Below are 12,682 nucleotides of genomic sequence, written 5' to 3'. Positions count from 1 at the left end.
CTTTGTATTTATAACCCTGTATTGGCCTGACCAAAAGTTTTGTTCCTCCTGCCACCGAACTTCACTAATTCCCACTATCCATTTCCCATTTTTAATTTTCTAGCCTACCTGCCCGATTAAGGGATGACATTCCACACTCCGATCCGTAGAACGCCAGTTTTCTTTCTCCTGATAACGATGTCCTCTTGAGTAGTCCCTGCCCAGAGATCCGAATGGGGGACTGTTTTACCTCTGGAATATTTTACCCAAGAGGATGCCATCATCACTAACCATACAGTAGAGCTGCATGCCCTTGGAAAAAATTACGGCTGTAGTTTCCCCTTGCTTTCAACCGTTCGCACAGCATGGCCGTTTTGGTTAGTGTTACAAGGCCAGATCAGTCAATCATCCAGACTGTTGCCCCTGCAACTACTGAAAAGGCTGCTGCCCCTTTTCAGGAACCACATGTTTGTCTGGCCTCTCAACAGATACCCCTTCGTTGTGGTTGCACCTATGGTACGGCTATCTGTATTGCTGAGGCACGCAAGCCTCCCCACCAACGGCAAGGTCCATGGTTCGTGGGGGTTTTTGAAACATAATCTTTAAAAATACCTTGCAGTTGATTTTTCCATTGATTCACAGATCCACTGTCAAGACTTACGCTTTCACCACACAGTTGGTTGTAAACAATTTTATGATGAGTTTTAAATCAGTTGATCCAACCATTCGATGCTGTGAATTTGGTGATCCTCATTTTTGCAGCTAACTGAAGCACCTTTTCTCTCAATGTGTTACAATCAAGTGGAATTCCCAATGTTCTCATCCTAACAAACCACTCTGAAATGAGTTTATTGAAACACTCACATGCTGATGGCCAAATGCCACTGATTCAAGTTACTACAGAAAATGACTTTTACACTAGTGTTTGTTTCCTTATTATTATCAGTGTGGTACTGTTTTTTGGGACTATTGTCAGGATTACAGTTCCTTTGTTGCTGACTGCTGTTAGTGAAGTTTAATCCAAGTGCACATTTTGCTTCAGAATTCTTAATTAAATATGCAGTAATCATTTTTATTTTTGAGTGACAAGAAGACGTCTTGCCTTGCTCTTATGGTGACGTGTTGGCATGATTCAGAATATCTTCTGTTGACTGCTTTCTGTTTTCAGTTGTGGCAAGTTAAACAATTTGACAGTAATAACTCTAGTAGCAACCTTCATTCTTCTTATTGTGTTGTGCTACAACAGCCTTAATTTAATTTTGCAATCATTTACACAGACAAACACAGCTTTTGAAGATGGCTGTTTGTGCAGGAAATACATTAATCTGTACTAGGTGTATAGTCTTAGGTTGGTATGACCTAATGTCAGATGTAAACATTCCTCTTCGAGGTGCTCCATAACATGATGAAAGTTTCTGCTCTCTTCTCATCAAGGATGTCTCTGACTTGAGTGATGTGTGTGTGTGTGTGTGTGTGTGTGTGTGTGTGTGTGTGTGTGTGTGTGTGTGTGTGTGTTTGCGCGCAGTAGCACTCCGCCACTGCCTTCAGGATAATCACAAAGACAGTGGCTGAGTGCTGACACACAGGTTTCCCTCTTCATTCCAATCATGTCCAATGGTGTAAATAAAACATGGAAGAAAAAGTCTTTCGTGAAATCACATTAAAAATATATTTGTGTTCTAATGTGAGACTACTGATAATCATTATAAAATTACGGTAAATAATACTTGTAACACAATTTTGGTTAAAGCATTAAAGTTGGCAGTCTTCATAAACAGGGAGCCATAAGCACAAAATAAACAGCCTGTTGCCGAGAAGGTCACTCAGTTCAGTGACGCCCTGGGTGAGAAATAGGGCAAAAATTGTTGTGGTGTCACAGAGCATCTAGAGGAGGAATGTTTATATCTGACAACAGGTGGCACCAACCTAAGACGTGCACCTGCTACAGGTTAGTGTATTTCACATAGAATTAACAATGATTCATGAAAGCCCAATATAGAGACAGACATCGTCAAAAGTGGTGTTTATTTGTACAAACAATGAGAAATTAAATTAAAGCTGTTGTAATACAACACCATGACTAGAAGGAATGTTGCTACTAGTCACTATCATCATATCGTGATTGTCATTAGGGTAGTGCCTCAGCATACTTTTCCACTCTTCCAAACACTGGGAACCTATAATACAGGCAGCTGTGACACAATAAGCTGTCAATGAAAATCTTGCTTACCCCATTAACGCTACATTACACGATCAGTAACTTCGTGTATAGTCTGTGTTTTGTGCTTTGTTTCAGGGCTGACTTTGAGCACGAATACAATGTACTTCTTGCAGAAATCTGTATGAAAATCAATGTTAAATGTTGTGAAAACATCTAAGAAAATTTAAAATGTTGTAACCCAGAATTGATAATGATGGGAAATCATTGTATTGAGAGAATGAGACTTCTGTTGGGACTGACACAAAGCAACTTAAAAAGTGAGAAAAGATAAAGAGCAGGAATGTAAAAACAGGGTTTTACTGTGGATACCCATTGTTTCATAGAAAATTCAGTGTGGTGACGTAGACATTAACCTAGCAATGAGAAATAAACAGCAGCTCTTGAAAAAACAGCTTTGCTGATAATTGCACTATTTTAATCCTATCATGAATGAACATCAATAGCTTTCAGCATTTCAGTTATAGTTAATTACAATTCTAACAGTAGAAACCCCAGCTTGGAATACCAACAATATAAGATAAAGGGTAGATTGCTATTCACCATAAAGATGACACATTGAGCTACAGACAGACTCAACGAAAAGACTGTTATGCATTTACCTTTCAGCTAAAGCCTTCTTGAGAAATGTAAACACACACATATTCATTCACACAGGCAGGTACACCTCATGCACACATGACTGCCATCTCCAATCCCAGGTGTCGGAGATGGAGGTCATGTGTGGGTGAGGTGTGCTTGCTTGTGTGAGTGAATGTATGTGTGTGTTTCCTTTTCTGAAGAAAGCATTGGCCAAAAGTGAAATGTGTGGCAGTCTTTTTGTTGTGCCTCTCTGCAACTCAAGATGTCATCTTTGTGGTGAGTTGCAATCTATCCTTTTCATTATATTGTTAATCAAAATTCTGTTTTTGACAACTACATCACTTAAATAGTTCCGTTTTCCTGAAGAGTCTCCTTCACTGTAAGATCTATGGGACAAAGGATGAATGAATGAATGAATGAAACAAATAAATTTATAGTAGTGTTGTTATAAACAATATTTATTGCAAATAAGGCACCTTTCATATATAATAGCTGTTTACCTATTGGTGGCTTTTGTCTTTGGATGTTTGGCCAACATTTGTTTAATGATTTTTCTAATGTTTTGCCAGCAGAAGTGACTGGTATTGTCAAATATTCGCCCTCAATTAGTGATGAAAGTCATTAGGAACATGGAAAATTACCTGCAATTATATTTACACGTGCCTACAAGTGACAAAACTTATCTACTGCTAATGGTGTCAGATTTACATTTCACTCCTTTTCACATATTTGGGATGCATAAGGATGAAATAATGTTTACTGCTGAAAATCAGTTGTATCAAAGTTTAGAGACTGTTCAGCAAGAATGTCTGGTTTTTGTAAAGGACTTTAAAAGTATTTCCAACATTTGGGAGTGTTACATTTCTATGGTTGATACTGAATTTCTACACAGAAGAGGACAGAACAAAGATATAACCCACTCAACAAAGTACATGCAGTATCTTCCATTGGCATTTGTACTGTACTATTGGTTTAATTTCTCATGCCCCATAGTAATTTATCATACTGTTAAATCTACATTTGCAGTTTTCATGTACTTCAGAGTACTATTTCAAGTTATTGAACAACAACAAAAAACTGATGTACATGACTTGTCGATTTAGATTCAAATTCATGGTTCCTGTTCTAGTAGTATAAATACTGACCTTTAGTAAGGTTGGATTAAACTATTACTATACTCTCATTCAGTAAACTGTTAAATTCATTCAAAGGTAGAATGTAGTGAATTTAATTGCCATGCACTCATTCAAATATTTGATCTGTTTGCATAATGTCTATGGTATAGGTGTTTACTGGAGGAAATAGGAAACAAGTAGAAGCAAATTTATTTATTTTTTGTTAGTCACTGCATTGTCTTCTTTGTATATGACGGTGTACTTTATAATCACTAACTGAAACAAAACTAGTTTCCTAAAACAGACCTTGAGCAATGGAAAACAAACCTTAACAGTGCCAACATGATAACAACACATTTCTTGTTCAGTATCATCCATTTGTGTATTTGCATGACTATCAAGTGCGCAGCAGTAGATGAAAATCAGATTAAGCATGTAACTGAAAAAATAGGTTTTTTGTAACTATTGTACATTTGTCATATAGCTCTGTACTGGGAAGTGTTAAATATCAGGCTTCAGCATACGAGGAGAGTCTCCCTCAATATTTTCATTCACTGAAATACTATGAGTCTCGGTCCGACACACAGTTTTAATCTGCCAGGAAGTTTCATATCAGTGCATACTCCGCTGCAGAGTGAAAATCTCATTCTGATATCAATTTATGATTAAAAATTTTAATATCAGTTCACATCTTTAATTGTTAGTGAAAAGTAAACTTCATGAATAAAACAGAATATATGAAATAAAGCCCATGTGAAATGATAGAAAAACAAGGATTGAAGAAAGAGAAATTAAATAGTGCAATATGGGATATGACTTAAAGGAATTTGAGCGTAATAATCAAGTAAAATTATGGAAAAAGGAATTACTGAATGATACCAACAAATAAATAAATCAGTATGAAAATGTTACGAGAAATTTGTCACTTGCTTCCATTAATGCTTTGTACATAATGAACCAGTCTTGATTCTATGCAATTTAGGCTTCCTTTTGTAAACTTTAAAGACTATTTCACATCTGCTAGCTCCTCTCAGATTATTGTAGAAAGAACAACAGTCAGTACTTGCATAAGAGAATATTCATGAAAGTTTTCCAAATTTTATTGATCAGAATATGCGACATTAAAGTCTATTAATGATATGAGATACAAATAAGAGGAACTGGAAAGAAAAGTACTTTTGAAACAAAATGAAAGAATCATCACATTAACTTTCATGGAGAATATTCTGTAGTTTTCCACCAAATGTTGAAGCATTTGTGTGATTTTGTTTCTATAAAGCATAAAAGAACGTCTTTGGAGAGTAAAAATCAATTAATCACATTAAATTGATAAGAAAGAGTTTTTTTTATGAAGACTGGTACAATAAAATAAGGTTATAAAAATTTACAGAGCCATAATAAAGGAATAATGAATAACAATAAATCAACATTCATTTGGTGAAATACTTGTGTCATCTTCAAAATTACTGCCCATGTTCAGCTGAACTGACATCTTAACACAATTGTAAATGCTCAAATAAGTATGAAGAAATAGACAGTGGAATTATAAAATTGACTTCTCTTGTTTCTAGGGCACTGAAAAACTGGTGGAGGAAACGGTCAGCCAGGAAAAGTGCTGTTCAATTAACATCTCCCTGGGTAAGGGATTATACACTTGTACCTTTTGATTCACTTACACTCTTCAGGGAATATTTGGAAATGGGTAAGGTTCCTAAAATTCCTAAATAAAATAAATCACCAAAAACATCAATTTTTGACAATATTATGTAATTGGGTACATAAAAGTTCTGCTCACCAAGCGGTGGTAAGAGAACACATATATATATTTTTAAAAAAAGTGTTTTACATATTCAATCTTTTGGGGCCAGTGGCTTTTTCTTCTGGTTTAAGGGTTGAAGGGGAAGGAAAAGGGGTGAAAGAAAATTACTGTAGAGGTTCAGGAAATGGGATAGAGTTTGGAAAAGGTCAGGGAAAACTTACTAGATGGAATGAGACAAATAGACTGATTGTTGGAGACTGCATTGGATTAGATTAGAAAATCTGAAAGCTTAAAGATGGAAGACAGGATAATATGCAAGACAGAGATTACTGCTAAAATATTGTGCACAAGTTAATAAGAGTGAAATGCTAAGTGCATTTTGGGAGGGGAATGATGAAAAATAGACAAGTCAGAAAATGAAAGATGTAGAAAGCCAAAATGGAGTGAAGAAAGTAGTAGTTACTGTGGAGAACAGCTGAGATGGAAGAAATTAATGTAAATTAAGGCCATGTGGTTGGTGAGAACCAAAGACAAGTTGTAGCATTCGTTCCAACCGACTGGTGTTTGGGGGGAGAATCCAGATGGCACCTGTGGTGAAACGGGTGTCGAGATCACAACAGTCATGTTGTAGAGCATGCTCTGCAACAGGATATTATGCCCATTCATCTTAACTGATAACTTGGTTGTAGTCATGCTGATGTAAAAGGCCACTCAGTGTTTTCATAAACAGCTGGTATATGAGATGTGTTCACAGATGGCTCTCCCTTTGATAGCATATGTTTTGCCAGTTACAGGTCTGGTATAGGTGGTGGTAGGAGGGTGCATGGGGCAAGTCTTGCAGTGGCTGACTGTCACAGGGTATGAGCCATAGGGTATGGAGGTGAGTGCAGAAGGAGCATAGGGCCTGACAAGAATATTGCAGAGATTGAGAGGACAATACCTGTAAAAAGCTATTCTGGGTGTGGTGGGCAAAATCTCAGGCAGGATGGACCTCATTTCAGAGCAACCCTAAGGAAGTCATAGCATTGTCAAAGTAGCTGATTAATACATTTAAGACCAAGATTATACTGAGTGACAAGTGGCGTGCTCTGAAGTTGTTTTTTCGAGGCATCAGCAGTACCAGGATTGGATGTGATGGCCCAGGAAATCTGTTTTTGAACTAAGTTGGTGAGTTAATTACATCCAGTGAAGGTTGAGGTGAAAATGGTGGCATATTGCTGTGAAGAGTCTGCATCCGAGCAAACAGTTTGCCTTGAATGCTAAGGCTGTATGGGAGGGAGCGTTTGACATGGAAAGGATGGCAACTGCCAAAATGTTGTTTGTTAGTAGGTTTAATGTGGACAGACATATTTAGCTGGCCTTCAGTGAAGATGAGATCAATATCAAGGATCATGTCATGGGTTTGAAAATAGGATCATGTGAAATTTGATTGGGGGAATGTATTGCTGGATGACTTCACCTTCGGGGGGCCCTCCCAATCTCTGCAATATCCTATGCTCCTTCTGCATTCATCTGCCTACCCTATGCCCTCCTATCCCTGTGACTATCCTTACTGCAAGACTTGCCTTATTTACCTTACATGAAGTTGTTGTTGGACTACTTCACCTTTTAGGGGCAGATGCACAAACAGATCAGAGGTACAGTCATGGGAACCAAGATGGCTCCCACCAACCTTTCCATGGATTGTGTGAAGGGGTCTTTCCTGGAATCCATAAGTTTTCAGCCATTGGCTCGGTTTATGTACATCGATGACCTCTTTGCCATATGTACTCATATGAGACTGACCTGTTAAAATTCCTGGAATCTCTAAATACATTCTCCTATTCTGAATCCCATGTCACTTTCCTTGATGTTGATTTCTTTCTCACTGAAGGCTAGCTACACACTTCTGTCCATATTAAACCTACTAACAAACTCTAGTATTTACATGTTGACAGTTGCCATCCTTTCCATGACAAAAATTACCATTCATGCAGACTTGGCATTCAAGGCAAACTGTTTGTTTGGATGCAGGCTCTTCACAGCAATACACCACCATTCTCACCTCAACCTTCACTGGATGTAATTACTTCATCAACTTAGTTCCAAAACAGATTTCCCAGGCCATCACATCCTATCCTGGTACCACTTATGCCTTCAAAAACAACTTCAGAGCATACCACTTGTCACTCAGTATTATTTTGGTCTTAAATGTATTAATCAGCTACTTTGACAAGGCCATGACTTCCTAGAGTCTTGCTCTGAAATGAGGTCCATCCCATCTGAGATTTTGCCCACAACACCTAGAATAGCTTTCCAATGCCTTCTCAATCTCTGCAATATCCTTGTCAGACCCTATGCTCCTTCTGCTCTCACCTCCATACTCAATGTCTCATACCCTGTGATAGTCCCACTGCAAGGCTTGCCCTATGCATCCCCCTACCACCACCTTTACCAGCTCTGTATCGGGCAAAACATATACTATTAAAGGTAGATCTTCCTGTGAAATGACACATTTTATATACCAGTTGCAATGAAAACACTATCTGGCCTTTTATGTCAGTATGACTACTCCCAAGTTATCAGTTAGGATGAAGGGGTATAGGCAAAGTATCAATACTGGCAACACACAATATCCTGTTGCAGAGATGCTCTACAACATGACAGTCATGACCTCAGTGCCTGTTTCACCACACATACCATTTTGATTCTGCCCTCAGACACCAGTTTCTCAGAACTCCATAGGTTGGAAGAAGCACTACCACATATCCACAGTTCTCGCCACCCACCTGGCTTAAATTTACAGTAATTTCTTCTATCTCAGCATTTCTCCACAGTAACTACTCCTTTCTTCTCTTTGTTTTAGTTTTCTACAGCTTTCATTTTCTGACCCATTTATTTTTTGTTGCCCCCCTCCCCTCCCATCTCTATCAAATACAATGCTTTTAGCTTTTCACCCTTATTAACTTGTGTACAATATTTTAGTAGTAATCTGTGTCTTGCATATTACCCTGTCTCCCACCTTTAAACTCTCAGGTTTTGAAATCTCATCCAGTGAAGTCCCCAACAATCAGTCTTGTCCCATCCAGTAAGTCTCCCCTGACCCAGGTTCTGGGTGACTTTTCTGAATGCTAAGCCATTTTCTAAATCTCTCCAGTCCTTTTCCTTCATCTCTCTTCCTTCACCTTCAACCTTATGACGGAAGAAAGAGCCACTGGCTCCAAAGGCTTTCATACATAAAACCTTTTTTTTTTTTAGATGTGTGTTCTCCTAAATAAAATAAATTCATAAAATACATAACATCCCACTTGTTGTCTTCAGTATCTTCACTTCTAACAGTCTTTGATTTTATGCCTTTTTTTAATCACTCTAATATACTTTTTAATTTTGATTGTATGTTTTCTCTGGTCATTCTAATACACGTTTTTTTTTTTTTTTTTTTTTTTTTTTAATTATATCTGTTGTTCTATTTATTTATCTTAATGTATGTTCTATCCATTTCAGTGATTCAGTATGGATTTGTGACATTATTTGTGGCAGCATTTCCTCTAGCTCCACTCTTTGCTCTTCTAAATAACATTGCAGAAATTAGAATTGATGCAATGAAACTGACTACTCAGTTGCGACGCCCACTTCCGAAAAGAGTGAAAGATATTGAACCATGGTATGGAATTCTGTCAGCAATAACAAGTGTTGCTGTTGCAGTAAATGTAAGCAATGACTTTTTTACAGCAATTATGGAAATTAATTATTTGTTTTTGAGTGGTGTTATCATCAGCTGAGTGAGAATTTAATTATTCATTTACATGTCACTTATTATTGATACAATTTACGTGTAGTTTACTTGAGAAAGGTTGACTAATTAGCATAAAGATTAATTACTTCTGCCCTGAATACTGTACAGTAGATACCCAACTAAAACAACAAACTTTGCCCCCCCCCCCCCCCTTCCCCGAATTTCTAAGATTTAGATTCTGTGATATAACAGCAATAATGATTATCCGATACACATTGTACTATATTAACTTTCAAACATTTTCTGGTAGTGTAAGAATACAAACCATTTCATAACATAAGGCCAGGGCAGTTTTATTTATTAAAAGCAAAGCAAAAAAAAAAGAATACTAATTATATTAAACAGTGGAATCTCCAGGTTGGAATATCAACAATATTAGGAAAAGGAAAGATAGCTACTCACCATAAGGTGACCTGTTGAGTTGTAGACAGGCACAATGAGTAGAGTATTACACATTGTAGCTTTCAGCCAAAGCTTTCTTTAGCAAAGCAAACACACACACACATTCAAACAAGCAAGCAGACCTCTTGCACACATGACTGTTCTGACCAGTGGTGAATGAGATGTTCTTGCTTATATGAATGTGTGTGTGTGTGTGTTTTCTTTGCTGAAGAAGGCTTTGGCCAAAAGCTATAATGTGTAACAGTTTTTTTTTTATTGTGCCTGTTTACAACTCAGTGGATCATCTTTATAGTGAGTAGCAATCTTTCCTTTTCCTAATATCAATAATTTTTATTGAAAGGCAGATACTGAAACAAAAACCATTCTAACAGTGCTGGAAATTCAAATTTATAGATCCCAATGCATCACCATCCATCCATCCATCCACTCCAGCACCCTATATCCAACCAATTCCTGGTTGAGTCTACTATGGTGTGTCTCCTGTTTTGTGGAGAAGCATTCCCATGTATTGGGTATTATTACAGTGATGTTGCTGCTCCCAGATGCATTTAAAAGCTACTGCCAGCTTCCTCCTGAGGAGAAATCTCTGTACCCCTTTTGTCTGCATCTAGTGTATATCATGTGGCCAAATGTGACATTGAGAACCAGCCAGGTAATTACATAAGATGATGTGGAAAAATGCCTAAAAAATACATCCAGGCTGGCTGACACATCAGTGCCTATTGATATCTGTGAGCAGATTCAATCTGGGGCCTTTGCTGGTGCCTTGCCTGTGACAGATGGTCCTCAGTAGCTCACCATTGAATATCTGTTGTCTGGTTGCTGGCTGTAATCTAGTTGTGTACCAAGTTTTGTAATTAAACTGGCATGCTAAGACCTGAAACATAAATCAGTTACCACTGGTCACAAACATGCATACAATATAATGGCCCCCATCAGGGCCAACTCAATGACAACCTTGTAACACGAACAGTTGACACAAACAATTGACCAGTCACAAAATAGTGGAACTAATGGTGCCCAACAAAGGCAGAAGCAATTACAATTTTGCAAGATAAACAATTAAAACACACAGATGGGCCAGTACTCAATAATAAAGTTACTCAACTTCATGTGGAGTTATCCAGTACTCATGTGTAAATGCAACCAGGGCACAGAGACAGTATAGTGATGGCTGTACAGATGTCCAACCATTGCTGTAACTGCTGATCTCCTTCAGGCAACACTAATATTGTGCAACCAAAGCGCTCTTGCATGCAAAAGGGAAGCTCCTTTCCAAATTACAGCTTCCCAAACAATGGCTCTCAACTGCAACTAGGCTGAACTATCACTCCAGATGTGGCCAAGTCATTTTCCAGCACATACACAGACTGCTCCCAGCACAGGGTCCCACTCGCCATCTTCCTTGTGCCACTGCTGACTCCAGACTCCCATTGCTGCCCATCACACACCACTTCGTGGACCACATTTGCACCACAAGCCTCTCTGGCAAAGAGATTCTACACAATCAGTGATTCTACCAGAGTGCACAAAATTGAAAAATATCAAAACTTTGTAGAAGAGTTCGATGCAGAAATAAATCAAAATTGAGTGTGAAAGGATATCAGTATTTGCTGATAAGATTGCTATTTTCAGTGAAAGTGAACAAGAAATGCAAGACCTCTTCAGTGGAGTGAACAGTCTGATGAGCAGGCACTGTAGCTCTGAGAATAACCCTAAGAAGACAAAAATAATGAGGAGGAGTAGAAGTGAGATTAGAAATAAATTTTACATTGAAATTGGTGATAATGAAGTAAATAAAGTTAAGGAATTTTGCTACCTTAGAAGTAAAATAAAACATGACTGATAAAGCAAGGAGGACGTAAAAAATAGGCTAGCACAGGTGAAGTGGGCATTCATAACTAAAATAAGTTCACTAGTATCAAACATGTAGGGTGTGGACAGCTGGGAATGTATGTCTCATGGGAAGCTTGCAAGGGATAAGTCCCTGCAGTCGCACTATCCTCTGTACCCTCGGTGGCACAGAAAGATAGAGCATCTGCCATGTAAGCAGGAGATCCCGGGTTTGAGTCCCAGTTGGGGGACACATTTTCACCTGTCCTTATTAAGGTATATCAACTACACCTATTGGCAGCTGAGGATTTCGATTAATTATCATTCTTTTCTAGAGAAGCTGCATGGTCATCATTGCTATTTGTTCTTTCGGAACAGTTACTATCTTCATATATTTACCTCCTTCTGTGTGAATGTGCACACTTTGCCTGAACTCTTACGGGAATCATCACCTTAGTTGGCACGAGTAATGAGTGAATGGACAAATATCCTTTAGGAACATTATGAATGTAGGGTGTGGACAGTTGGGAATGTGTGTCTCACAGGAAGCGTGCAAGGGATAAGTCCCTGCAGTTGCACTATCCTCTGTGCCTTCAGTGGCTCAGATGGATAGAGCATCTGCCATGTAAGCAGGAGATCCCAGGTTCGAGTCCCAGTGGGGCACACATTTTCACCTGTCCCCATTAAGGTATATCTACCACACCTGTTGGCAGCTGAGGGTTTCGATTAATTATCATTTCTTTCTAGAGAAGCTGCATGGTCATCATTGGTATCTGTTCTTTCGGAACAGTTGCTATCTTCATAATGCAACTTTCATTTTGATGTTGTACATTTGATTCCATTTTTCTTCAAATAGCATATAGATAATAATTTTTGTGCCTCTTGCACCATTAACACAGGTTAAAATTTTTTTATTATTTAGGGAAAATCACGTAACAATATACTATTGCAGTAACTATTGAATAATTTAATTGGATATATTTTATCTATACAATTAAATTATTTGGGTTAGGTAGAGG

General features: G+C 38.1%; 1 protein-coding gene across 3 annotated transcripts in view; it reads left to right on the top strand.

Annotated features, from left to right (window-relative positions):
- The window catches only part of LOC126284207 (anoctamin-5-like), a 333,989-nt gene that overhangs the window by 266,717 nt on the left and 54,590 nt on the right, over positions 1–12,682 (top strand). For all 3 annotated transcript variants that reach the window (XM_049982972.1, XM_049982973.1, XM_049982974.1), the window contains 2 exons: positions 5,466–5,596; positions 9,137–9,342. In XM_049982972.1, coding sequence (XP_049838929.1) covers positions 5,466–5,596; positions 9,137–9,342 — 337 coding nt within the window. The remainder of the gene's footprint in view (positions 1–5,465; positions 5,597–9,136; positions 9,343–12,682) is intronic.

This window comes from Schistocerca gregaria, chromosome 8 (genome assembly GCF_023897955.1).
Source record: "Schistocerca gregaria isolate iqSchGreg1 chromosome 8, iqSchGreg1.2, whole genome shotgun sequence".
Lineage (NCBI taxonomy): Eukaryota > Metazoa > Arthropoda > Insecta > Orthoptera > Acrididae > Schistocerca > Schistocerca gregaria.
This window is presented reverse-complemented; position numbering and strand designations above follow the sequence as displayed.